The 12,982-nt window shown below is 41.3% G+C and overlaps 1 protein-coding gene across 1 annotated transcript in view; it reads left to right on the forward strand.

The window, feature by feature from the left end:
- Positions 1–12,982, forward strand: part of LOC137262004 (excitatory amino acid transporter-like) — a 28,488-nt gene that overhangs the window by 14,269 nt on the left and 1,237 nt on the right. Inside the window, exons 3-11 of the mRNA XM_067799805.1 lie at positions 4,906–4,980; positions 5,507–5,629; positions 6,346–6,439; positions 6,884–6,926; positions 7,406–7,529; positions 7,903–8,029; positions 9,725–9,958; positions 10,521–10,712; positions 11,600–11,734. Of these exons, the coding sequence (XP_067655906.1) occupies positions 4,906–4,980; positions 5,507–5,629; positions 6,346–6,439; positions 6,884–6,926; positions 7,406–7,529; positions 7,903–8,029; positions 9,725–9,958; positions 10,521–10,712; positions 11,600–11,734 (1,147 nt within the window). The remainder of the gene's footprint in view (positions 1–4,905; positions 4,981–5,506; positions 5,630–6,345; positions 6,440–6,883; positions 6,927–7,405; positions 7,530–7,902; positions 8,030–9,724; positions 9,959–10,520; positions 10,713–11,599; positions 11,735–12,982) is intronic.

A 12,982-nucleotide genomic window follows, 5' to 3' on the forward strand; every position in this document is an offset into this window, starting at 1 on the left:
TCAGTATCAGCTACACGAACCGAGATTCTGTAAACATTATCCAATATGGCGGAAAGCGGATTTAGGAGTGCGTGTGAGTATATTTTTTAAAGCATCCCAACCGATACTAGGTTCATCGGCAGCGTTTCAGATTTATCATTGGCAGTATCATGAAAAACGATATCAGTGATCGTTAATATATTATTTTTTAAATGAAATGATCTTCGTAATTATCCGATTTCCACATTTGAAATCATACTGTATACAAAATAATGCTGTGAATCTTGATTTCGTATTCAGTCCAAACAGGTCTGTAACGTTCTGCACAGTTAGAAAACAACATGCCTGGGAAATCTTTATATCGACATCATCTCAAGATCATCCAGAGTGTCGAGCACATTCCACCTGTCTCAACATTTCTCAGGCTATACTAGTTAGCGTGCTTCAATCACTTGCAGTACCAAAATCGTTGACGCCATCTTTGTATTAGTAGTGTTTACGACCTCCTAAAGCATTAACGACAGGTCAATCGGGGTCCTAAATTTTTGGCTGTTTACGACAGTGTAAACGTACGAGGTCTTTGTGGAAAGGAGTAAGAGCGTGAGAGGTGGTCGACGAGCTGCTGTACGAGGTCGGGCCGGTAAGAGGGCTTTGTGAAACGGCCCCAGTCCCCCATACTGTGACATGCACAGGCTATGAGCAAGATGGTGGACACGTTAGAAATTATGAGAGTGAGATGATGAATGGGGCAGTGAGTGGGGCAAACTCACTTCACTTCACTTGACTTGACTTAACTTGACTTGACTTGACTTGACTTGAGTCAATAAGGGCATTTGGAAAATGGAACATATAGGTGTATGTGAACTGATTGTTGCTCGGGCTATTTTGAGAGCGTGAGTTGTGAGTGAGTGGGTATATTTGTGCATGAGGGGCGAGAGAACCCTCTGGTATTGCTGATTGGGCTATTTTGAGAGAGTGAGTTAGTGAGTTGGTTTGTGAATGAATGACAGAGGGAACTGGGCCCTCAGTCACGACACGTTCGTAGTCCTAAGAATTCTTAACTTTGATCGTAGCCGGTGTGTTAAGAATGGGTTTAAGAAGTCCGTAGGGATACAAATGTTTCGAAAATAGCTAGCCTGGCTGGGCTATTTGAGAGAGTTAGTTAGTGAGTGAGTGGGTAGGATTGTGAATGACACACCGGGTGAGCTGGTTGCTGGTTAGGCTAATGAAAGGTTGGTTTCGGAAGCAAGTAAATGTAGTTTAGTAAGTAGATGGGTAAGTATGTGAGTATCTAAATAGGATGCTAATTATATTGATATCCAAAGGGTAAATGCTTACCGTGGCTTATATGTCTGACGAGCCTGAATGACGCCTCATTTGACTGACGATGGTCTGCCTTATACAGGCGAACGTTCTGACAACCCGCATCTGAGACATTCCAATTAATTCTCGATCCGCTGGTGATAACCTTGACATTTGTATGTGACTGGTGTGCTACTAACGATCTCAACCGATTGTGCTTTATACTATTGGCACAAGATATGCACATGCGATTCAATAAATTCATGATATCCCACAGGAAGTAAACGATATCTTATCTTAAGCTATTTCTACAGTCAGTACTTTGTGCCAGAGTAATATACTATTGTGCTTTCCCAACGCATTGTGTGTTTGTTTGTTGTGTTGATTCTGCATTTAGCAAATACTCTGACTGTAATGGCGACTGCTAATGTTCTTGTTTGAAGCAGAAAATCCAGTGATTTATAGACTGATCATAATAACAGTACCATCCACTACGATAATAGGTGTTCAACCAAGACACCTGACCCAATTCCATTATCTATAGCAACATCCCACGGCCAGAATATGCTGTCAGTGACCTATGCCACCCCGGAACTCCGACGGGGGCCCAACGGATGTTCACCAGTTAAACTACTCATATCTTCCATTGCCATCCATTCACACCCTGTCTGAGATCTTGATAATTGGACCAGACTACAAGCACCCAGCGCAGCAACGTTGTCCATTGTTAGCGGAAACCTGTTGACGGTGTGTGCGACGTGTTGACTGTTTGTGCAATCTGTTGACTGTTTGTGGAACGTGCACCGTACTGCACTATGTCCTGTTGTCGAGAAATGTTTTTACTAACAATATGGAAGTTTATGAAAAGCCAGACGTTGATGATGTTAACTGCTGTGGGAGCGGTTTCTGGCTTCCTTGTGGGCTTCTTAATCCGGGCTGTTGATCCTTCGCTGGACGTCCTGATGTGGCTTGGTAGGTCACCGCAATTCATTCCTAGTGTTTGAGTTAAAGAACTGTCATCAGTCCAGTTTTTTGTCAGTACTATTTGAAAGCTGAAAGGGTGGGTGACACATTGTGAGGACAACTGACTTCATGATGCGGGAGACCAGTAAGGATATCTATGCTAAAGATTTACTGATGTGGTTTTCAGTGGAGGTTTGATGTTAGCGTCCTTGAAGATGTGTGCATATTTCTCCAAGAGCTGATAGAGGTAACGAGGTGCTGAATTGTCTCACATGTTAGCTAGAACGATGATATTATAATGTATTCTTGTCGGAAGTGTTTGCCCGTTCAGCTGTTTTAAAGCCGCAGTAATATGTGAGTATTTTCCAGGATAAGGATTTTACGAAGAATATTCTTTATTTTGAACAGACTGATGTTTACTGAGTTGTTCGTTTGAAATGGTGATGATGAGATTATTTGGCAGTAGTGCTGACATTACTAAGGACTTCAACAAGAGATGAGTTGTGTCAGTTGTGAGCTGAGATCCGATATTGGAAATGTTGCGTCACTTTTACCTGCTTATCTTGCTGTGTATGTTCAGGTGTAACCCGTAGTAAGCTCTTTCTGCAGATAACACCAAGACTGAAAACTGTTTCATAATACCATTCTCCTGTGAGCTGTGTACACACACACTGTCAGTCTTGTTGATATAGAGGCGAACCTTTAGTCACAGAATTATGACATACATTGATAACGACCTCGGGTTGGTCACCACATCTGATATCGGTTTGATGATATCATGTACACGTGGGTTATGCAAAAATGCAAGTGGTGCTCTGGACTAGATACCAGGCATACGGGATCATGAAGTCCTATACCCCTACACAAACAACTATTAAGTGCAGAGAGATACTCGCAAAGGTATAACACCATGCCTATTTGTTCTATATTCACGTTACATCTGAGCTCTGTGTCTGCAGTGTGTGCCCAATAGGTTTTAGTTGTAATCTTTGTGTGTATGTACCCAGCAGGGGTTCAGATCATATGGAACTGTATGATAAATTACCAAGGTTCAGCCTCAGTATTATCTCCTTTTGCGTTTTTGTTTGATTTTAGATATCGAGTATTTTCAGATAATTATTTGATATTAGTGATATCATTTCATTTGTGTCCTTGTATGTCGGAAATATGATACATCGGGGATAACACATGGCGAACTGTTGAGCAATTCTGGCAGCCGCAGACACGGTAACATGGACGATAACATGTTGATGTGTGGCTGTTGTTGATTGATAGAGTAAATAAAGGTCACAAATAATCATACTCTGATTTCTGGTATGGATTAGTTATAATTATAATTAACAACATGTTGATATGAATGCGTAATGAGGACTCCACATATAATGAAGTTTTGCTGATTCTGGCTGTGAAGATACGCGTTAGAATTGATCTCCAGTAACCCATGCTTGTGGCGACTATCGGGATCTGGTGATCAGGCTTGCTGGCTTGGTTGACATGTCATCATATCCCAGTTGCGGAGATAGTTTCTCATGCTGCCGATCACTGGATTGTTTGGTCTAGGCAAATATACCTGAAATATTTCTGCGTGTGGCGTTAAACAACGAAATAACCAGTCTGCGGTTATTATGACGTTTATCCTGAATCTCCACAGTGTTGTTTGATAACCGATGTAGCCGATGTAGCCGATGTACCCGATGTGCCCGATGTACATCACAGTCCCACTAGCGAGGATGTCTTTGATACCACACGAAACTGGTTGGGTGATTCTTAGCGTTTATTGAACTCGCCCGCAGTAGATCTCTAACCACTGTCACGGGTAGACAGACCAGATATGTTTTCACTTATTTCGGGTTGTAACAACAGCCTATGATTGATGTTGATGTTTTGTGTACATGGTCAGGTGATTCTGCTGTAGACCGTCTCTGTGTTACAAGGGATGTTAGAGTTAAAGCGTTTGATCATTTCGCCGAAGTCACGGGTTTGACACCAGTATAGTGTATGATGCACATATCTGCCGTTCCCAGTTCTCCAATATACCCGTATCCACCGACCCCCAGTCACATCACTGCCATACCTCTAGAAAATGCACAAACAGTATACCGTATACTCACCAACCCACTCACTCACTCACATAAAAAAGATTCCTTGGCTCAAAACAACTCACACACAAACTCACTCAGTCAATACTCACCCACTCGCTCATTCACTCAAAACCCACTTTCTCACTCAAAGCTAACCTACCCACTCACCCACTCAGCCGCTTGCTTACCCACCCTCTCATTGATCAATTCAACCCACTCAACCACCCGCTAACACGACTCACTTACTACCACACCCACTCATCCACTCACCAACCCACCCACCCACCCACCCATCCACCCATCCACCCACTCATCCCCTCACCAACACATTCACCCACGCACCCACTTTCTCATCGACTCACCAACTCACTCACCAACCCACCCATTCATTCATCGACTAACCAAATCACTCACCCACCCAACCAACCATCCACTCACTCACTCATCCACTGACCAAGTCACCCACTCATCCATCCACTGACCAAGTCACCCACTCACTAACCCACTAACCACGTCACTCACTGCCTCACCCACTAACCACGTCACTGACTGATTCACCCACTGACTGGCTGTGTTCCAGGCCTCCCTGGCGAGATGTACATGCGGATGCTACAGATGATGATCCTCCCCCTCATTATCTGCAGCGTGATCACAGGTGAGCACATCACATTTGAGCACATCACAGGTGTTTTCTGTTATCGCCAAGTGATGTATCTTTGTTCCTTGGTTACCAAGGGCGATGGGGTAGCCTAGTGGTTAAAGTGTTGGCTTGTGACGTCGACGAACCGGGTTCGATTCCTCACCATGGGCACAATGTGTGAAGCCAATTTCTGGTGTCCCCCGCCGTGATATTGCCGAAATATTGCGTAAAACCGGTTAAGTTCAGTCAGTCCTTGGTTAGTCATTATGTGGGTGAAAACTCCTGGCCTCTACGTTTCAGAATAGTGTCATTCATGTGTGATGCTTCAGTACAACGTGACTGCGGCCTCACGGACTGCACTTAGCTTTCTGTCGGGCATTTTGTTATTATTATTATTGTTGTTGTTGTTGTTGTTGTTGTTGTTGTTGTTGTTGTTGTTGTTGTTGTTGTTGTTGTTGATGATGATGATGATATTACAGACTGTTTCTTTAGCTGTCTATTGTTAATGTTATTCATGTTTGCCTGTGTTTCGCTGATGTAGGCACGGCGTCGGTGGACCCCAAGTGTAACGGACGCGTCAGTGCAGCAGCCCTCACCTACATCATGGTAACAAACACTTTCCCGTGTCTCCTCGCAATGGCGCTAGCCTTCGCTATAAAACCAGGTCAGTAGACAAAGGTTACCGTGTCACGAATACTCAGTCAGTTCTAAAACATAATACAGTCCATTTTACCCAGGATATCGAACATGGCCAACGTAGAATGCTCCCAGGGTAAAACACCAGGACATTCTTATTTTCCTTAAATATCCACCATCAAGGGCTTTAAACGGTCGGTTCCACAGCATGTACGTCGGTGTTGTTATTCTCATTATTATCCCAACCATAGGAACTACAGATATATCATATATCGCATGTAGTTAAATCAGTTACTATCTCCACCTCAGTGCTTCAGTCCTTACGAATAACGATCTGAGACCTTTAACACTGAAAACAATGACGTTGTCTAGGTCATTACTAGACTGGACGCCTCGGTTATAAGATCCTGGCAAGCCTAAGGGACCAAACTCTGCAAACCGAAATGCGAATCTGTAAAGTTGATAAAATGTAAAGTTATTCTTGCTTAGGCATTCATTGTGCCTGTCAGAAGGCTGTAATGTCTTGAGGTCTTGACGTTTTTGCATTGTTTGTTTCTAACGGCGCAAAGTGGTGTTCTTTTACTGTTTGGTTGGATAAAGGTTCAGTTAAATACATCTTGGACAAACGTCAGTGACGTCATGCTTTTGTTCAAAACAACTAACAACTCACAGAAACATTGCGTCACAATAATGGCTGGAGCTTACTGTAACTGAACAACTCGCTCAATAACGCATTCTGTGAAGGCGAGGGGATGAGTCCGACGAAGAGGGATGTTCTTGCTCAAACTGACCCCGAAAACATCATCGCCACACAAGACATCTTCGCCGATCTGATCAGGTGAGAGTACTAAACTGAATTATTATAATTATAAGATATCTTTATCACATATATGTATATTTTTTTTCATAAACCTGTCTAAAAACGTGACTGAATGTTGCAAAACAACGACCTTAACCAAGCATACGTGTTATTCACATGTACAAAAATATGACAGAAAGCTGAATATGTGTCCGAAAATATCTGAATACATCTTTTCAAGATGTCATTCACAATCGCCATGTCTGGTAAGCATTAATTCAGGGGCAACAGAAAGAATTCATTACAAGTGTTTTCAGTATGGGAAATATCAACCAACCAACAGTTTAATCTGCCAAGACCTATTCCAATATCAGCCGACAATTTGGTGGCCATGGACATGTGGACTAATAGTTTAGTATTTTGTATGTCAAGCCAATAACATTCTGTCAACATGTGGGAAGTTCATTCTAATCACCATTTCAGAAACATCGCACCGAGTAATCTCATCACAGCTTGCTTCCAGCAGGTAAATATATTCATAAATTTGACATGCCTCGCATCCAAATAAAGTAGCGGCTTTATTTTTAAATATTTTACTCAACTAAACAAAACATAAAATACGTATGTCTGAAGCGACAGGACAGATACAGGGTGTAGAGCAAATACCCCACATAAGAAACAGATGAGAATTTGACGATGTGAACATGTCAGGTGATCCTGAATGTTTCTAAAGATATTAACATTTGTGTTGTTCCCATTGCCCCATTAATGTGTATTTCCATACCAAAAGAATAAAGTTTGTATTAATATGCTTCATTCAGTGTCATTCATACCGTCACTCCACTCTACTCCAAGTGGCATACCGTCACTCCACTCTACTCCAAGTGGCATACCGTCACTCCATTCTACTCCAAGTGGCATACCGTCACTCCACTCTACTCCAAGTGTCAGCGAGAAACAGCCGTAAATGTCCGTATAAATAGAGCTAACTGTGTCTCTTTTTAGGCTCAAACTAAGTATGCGTTGAAAGAAGAAATAACGATTCGAAACGTGTCTGGCGTTCTGGAGAACATCACAACCATCACGAAAACCCGCGTCCCTGGTGCTAGTAATTCGCCTAATGCACTAGGTAAGGTCATTGTTTTGATTTTGTTTGTTGTTTATAGCTGCACTCAAAATACCGTATGTGTATATATATATATATATATATATATATATATATATATATATATATATATATATATTGAATGATCAGCAACTAAGTCAGACATGTTGAACACTAAAACACTTACGACAAGCATGGTATACTGAAGACCTATTCTAACCCGGATCTTCGCAGGTATTTGAGGCTGAACAAAGTATTTCTTGTCAAAAGACGAAATCATTTACTAGAGGAATGTTGAGAATGAGCGAGTTTGTTTTAAGGTCGTTTTGAGCAGTATGTCAGTTAAAGTGAGGCGTTTTAGCAGTTTACTAGTAGTAGTACTGTTTCCTATTTCCAGGGCTGGTGTTGTGCTGCATGATCTTCGGCATTGCTATCTCCGTTATAGGAGAGGCAGCCAAACCCTTCTTCGTCTTCTTTGAAGCAGCTACCACTGTCATTTTCAAGATTTTGAACTGGCTTATATGGTGAGCGTGTGACTCCTTTGTTGCAAATGACGACTGTGAATGTCTATTGCAAACGTCTTGTACACGTCGATTGTAAATGTCTTTTGTAAACGTCTTATAAATGTTGGTTGGAAATGTCTATTGTAAACGTCTTGTAGACGTCTATTGTAAATGTGTATTGTAAACTTCTTATAAATGTCGGTTGGAAATGTCTATTGTAAACTTCTTGTAGACGTCTATTGTAAATGTCTATTGTAAAGGTCTTGTAGACGTCTATTGTAAATGTCTATTGTAAAGGTCTTGTAGACGTCTATTGTAAATGTCTATTGTAAACGTCTTGTAGACGTCTATTGTAAATGTCTGTTGTAAACGTCTTGTAGACGTCTATTGTAAATGTCTGTTGTAAACGTCTTGTAGACGTCTATTGTAAATGTCTGTTGTAAACGTCTTGTAGACGTCTATTGTAAATGTCTATTGTAAAGGTCTTGTGGACGTCTATTGTAAATGTCTGTTGTAAACGTCTTGTAGACGTCTATTGTAAATGTATGTTGTAAACGTCTTGTAGACGTCTATTGTAAATGTCTGTTGTAAACGTCTAATAAGGCAAGAGGAACTGGGTTTCTGATATCCGTATGTAACTGTTTGCATGTGGGTATTCACACGTATGCTTATGCCAAAATGTTGGCAATGAAAAATTTGTATTTGTTCAAGCAAAGACCTGTGGATATTTTTGTCCAAAAAAGAATGTATAAACTTCACATTTTTTCAGTGATTATAGTCTTGTAAAGTTAGGGGTCCTGAAGCCTATATTACGTACCTGTTTCATGATGAGATATTACTGAAGGTATTTTGTATATTCCTAATTTCTCTGCATAACCTGAATGTGAATGCAACCAGCCGAAATAAGGATGCTGAAAGACAGAACACTTTATGTAACCACTGTAACAGCGGACAAGCCCAGGATGAATTTCATATTTTACAATTTAAAGACTTGACAATAAAGTTTTTACATTTCTCGAGTAGTATGGCCAGAAAATCTCAAATGATAAATTTGTTGAATTCACAAATTTTCTGAAAGGTGTATTCTCCAAAAATGTTTGAAACAGAATGTATTTTTTCTAATTTTCGTATCACGTGACAACAAGTATGTTGTAACAACAATTGTAATATGGGCCAGTTGGCCAGGATTACTGTCTGTCTGTCTGTCTGTACAAATGTTGGTTGTAAATGTATATTGTAAACGTATTGTAGACATAGTAAATGTGAGTTGTGAAACCAGTGCAGCTATGAACATCAGACCTTAACGCCAAGCATCAAAGTCAGTTGAACTGTAAGAGGGTATTGAACATGTAGTGTAGTTGGACAAAATTATCAAATGCAATCTGAATGGCTGCTTTCATGATTATTATATGAACACCTCTTATGTGAATCGTTAGAAATTTTATAGCATGTGAATAATACTTTCGACTATGCCTCATTAGAATAGAGGATAAGGTGTGTTTGGAAACATTGTATTCCAGAAACCTTTTGTTTCGTCAAAGAAAGGCCCCGATTCTGAGTTCTGTTGTCAACTCCATGCCGTACACAGGAACCCATCTTTCAGTAAACACCATGATTATTACACCATCATTGTTTCAGTTTATACCATAATATGAAAGATTATTTGTTCAACATATTTCGAATAGAAGTATCTTTTAAAATCCAATCTTTCAACAGGTACACCCCGATCGGAGTCCTGAGTCTGATAGCCGTGGCCATAGCGCGGGCCGATAACATCCTAGAAACGTTCCGATCTCTAGGGCTGTTCGCATGCACGGTAGTCGTCGGTCTGCTGCTGTACCAGTTTATTATCCTGCCCGTGGGGATACTGGCTCTCACTAGACGGAACCCCTACAAGATACAGATTGAATATAGCAGAGCCTGGATGGTCACTTTCGCCTCGGCTTCATCGTTAGTCCACTGTATACTGTTACTTGTTCATATGAAAGCGGTGATACTGTCAATTCCACACCTGAAAGCTGTGATACCGTTACTTGTTCACTTAGAAGGGGGGATGCTTTATTTGAAGCGGTAGTACCGTTATCTGTACACCTGAGAGCGGTAATACCGTTATTTGTACACTTGAAAGCAGTGATACCGTTATTTATACACCTAAAGCAGAGATTCCGTTTTGATATTTTGCAAATCGTCCATTAAGTCTTCAAATATTTAAGATTTTATGAAAATATTTGCATATGAATATTAAAATTTATACATCAAGGGAAACATTTTTATGGACAGACAAATTCTCTGTTGCGATAAAGGCGACGTTTCGGTGTTAATGTAAATACCTTTATCAAACAAATCGCATCTACACAGAAAGGTGCCAACTATTTCACTAAAGAAGATGCCCATCCATAAAAAATGTTCCTCTTCTATGTCAGGTTCCAAATGTAATAAACAGGTGAATACTTCTTGTGAATGCTGTTGGTTTAAATAAGTTCTTAACGGGGTTCCACCATTTGTGTTATAGAGCGGTAGCTATGCCTGAAGGTCTTCTCGCCCTTGCCAGGCTCCGTATCGACAAGAGGGTGGCGCAGTTTGTCGTGCCCCTCGCCACCGCCACCAACAGGGACGGCAGTACGATGTTCATGGCAGCAGCGTGCATCTTCATTTGTCAGATAGAGGGCGTCGAAGCAGATGGTGGCAAAGTCATAACGATATGGTAGGTCGCACTGTGTCTGTTCGGGAAGACATGTACAGGCACACGGAGGTCACTTAGTGTTCTCTTGATGCACCATGATAAACCAGCGCGCGGATACACGCATACGAGGGGCAATCAAAAAGGTTTGAGCCTAACATATTTAGAGGCAGAACATCGGTGCAATCACCATTCATTTCTCAATATTTTCTCACCATTCATCCATCCTTGTAAGTCGATGCACTTGGACCATCTTGTCTGCTTTAACTAATGGGTGGAGATTCGACGGTTGCTGATTACCTGGGTATGCACCTGGTCAATGTTGTCCGGACTGGCGCTGGATGTAGGCCGACCAGGGCGGGGGCCACCCCCAACACCCTATCTACCGCATTGGAATTCGCTTGATGGTTACAGGTAACGGGTAAGACTTTCCATATGCTACAGCCAATCACTCTTTAATGCTTCGCCGGGTGGTCTAAAACCTGTATCACTGCTCTGTACTCTTTCTTATCGATTTCTGCCGTTCCACTAAGAGTACATGTGATTACATGTCATGTGACCGGAAACTAGCGACCCGTGCATGTCTATATTCCATTTACGTGAATGATATAAACTATTCTTCAATATCAAACGGTTATTTTTAATATCTGTATATCGCAATTATGTCAGGCACAAAACGTTCTGATAGCCTCTCGTACATTCAACTTCATAAACAAACATGCATACTTTCATGCAGATATGCGCATGCATATGGGTGAATGCATTGGTCCATATGCAGATGCATGTATACATTCATCCACTCTCAGGTACGTGCATAAATTCAACAGATGTTTCTGTAATAATACAATGAATGTATTTTATCCTATCAACAAGTCAGCCGGTATAGATTATAATTCTCACTTGTACTGCAGGATTCTGACAGCGGCCCTTTCATTGGCTATTCCTGCTCTGCCCAGTGCCAGTATCGTGTGTATCATTATCATACTGTCGGCTCTCGGTATACCGATAGAACAGACAGGTCTCCTCTTTGCAATGGACTGGTTCTTGTAAGTAACTTTCAATGACATATAGAAGTGATGCACACTAAGTTTTTTGACTGATGCACCTCTATTTGTCCCTCATGTTACAGATGTTGACATCCATAGATTTACCCATTTAGGTGAAATAAGTACCACAGATACGATTAAGGCATTGTCCCTTCCGTATTCAAGCCAACCACATTGGAGACTTGCCCCAGGGGAAGGCTTACAACCCATAAAAGTATCGTGTGCGCACCAACCAACCAACGTTTCTTTTGACTTTTATTGGTGTGTGTGTGTGTGTGTGTGTGTGTGTGTGTGTGTGTGTGTTCACACAAGCAGAACGGTGGTGTTCAAGTTAAAAATGTTACATCCCAACGATGAGAAGTATATAAGTACGTTATGACAAGCAGAAACTGAAGACTACAAACAACGTGCAGCTGATAAGTGGAGCTTCCTATTTTCGTGTGTTGATTACTGGGAGCCACTGAAAATGGTGTCGATCGATACCTGCTTTTACTGCTAGAGTGGACTGCTGACCTGATGAGAGATCTTGTCAATGTCATTCTCAGAATGGGTCAGCTTGGTCAGTGTGGACCGGTGTGTCGAAATACTTCTCTTGACTAACTGTGGAAATTGGTTCATGTTGGTGATTAACGATTACGATTAAGTTACGTTTTAGAATGACACTGGTGCGTCGGTGTGATGAGGAAATATACGACTAAGTACGTATTCTCTCCCCTTGGCCATGTAAGGATCCGCCTCTGACAAATGCCTGAAAACTGGATCAATTTTGACTTTAAAATGTATTAACTGAACCAAAATATATTACAATACTTTCCTTTAGCAGTGTTAAAATTAAAAGAAAATTCAATATCGTATCCAGAAGTTTTATATACATTTCTTGCAGACAGGCATCTGTGTCAAAAGGTAAATTTTTTCGCCGCGTTTTTCATTCACCACATTTAATCAGTACAACTGTCGGTGGGCATTATGACCCATGCAAAATATTTGCAGGACAAGTACGTTCTTGTGATATCCACCTCGCAGTGTTTGCACGTAATCCCGAAAAGCTACATGCCTTAAGGACCCAGAACCACAAATGTTTGTAGGTGTTAATGAGAATGTGTGGGCCCTATACAGAGGAAGCTGTCTGAAATCGGCACTCACCGGGACTGAAGAAATAATCCATTATTGACAACGTGCCGGATAGGAGAGCTGGTGATAAGTGTAAAAGCCAAAATGGAACTGAGATTTTATGCTGGTGTTGACAGC

Source organism: Haliotis asinina, chromosome 14, assembly GCF_037392515.1.
Source record: "Haliotis asinina isolate JCU_RB_2024 chromosome 14, JCU_Hal_asi_v2, whole genome shotgun sequence".
Lineage (NCBI taxonomy): Eukaryota > Metazoa > Mollusca > Gastropoda > Lepetellida > Haliotidae > Haliotis > Haliotis asinina.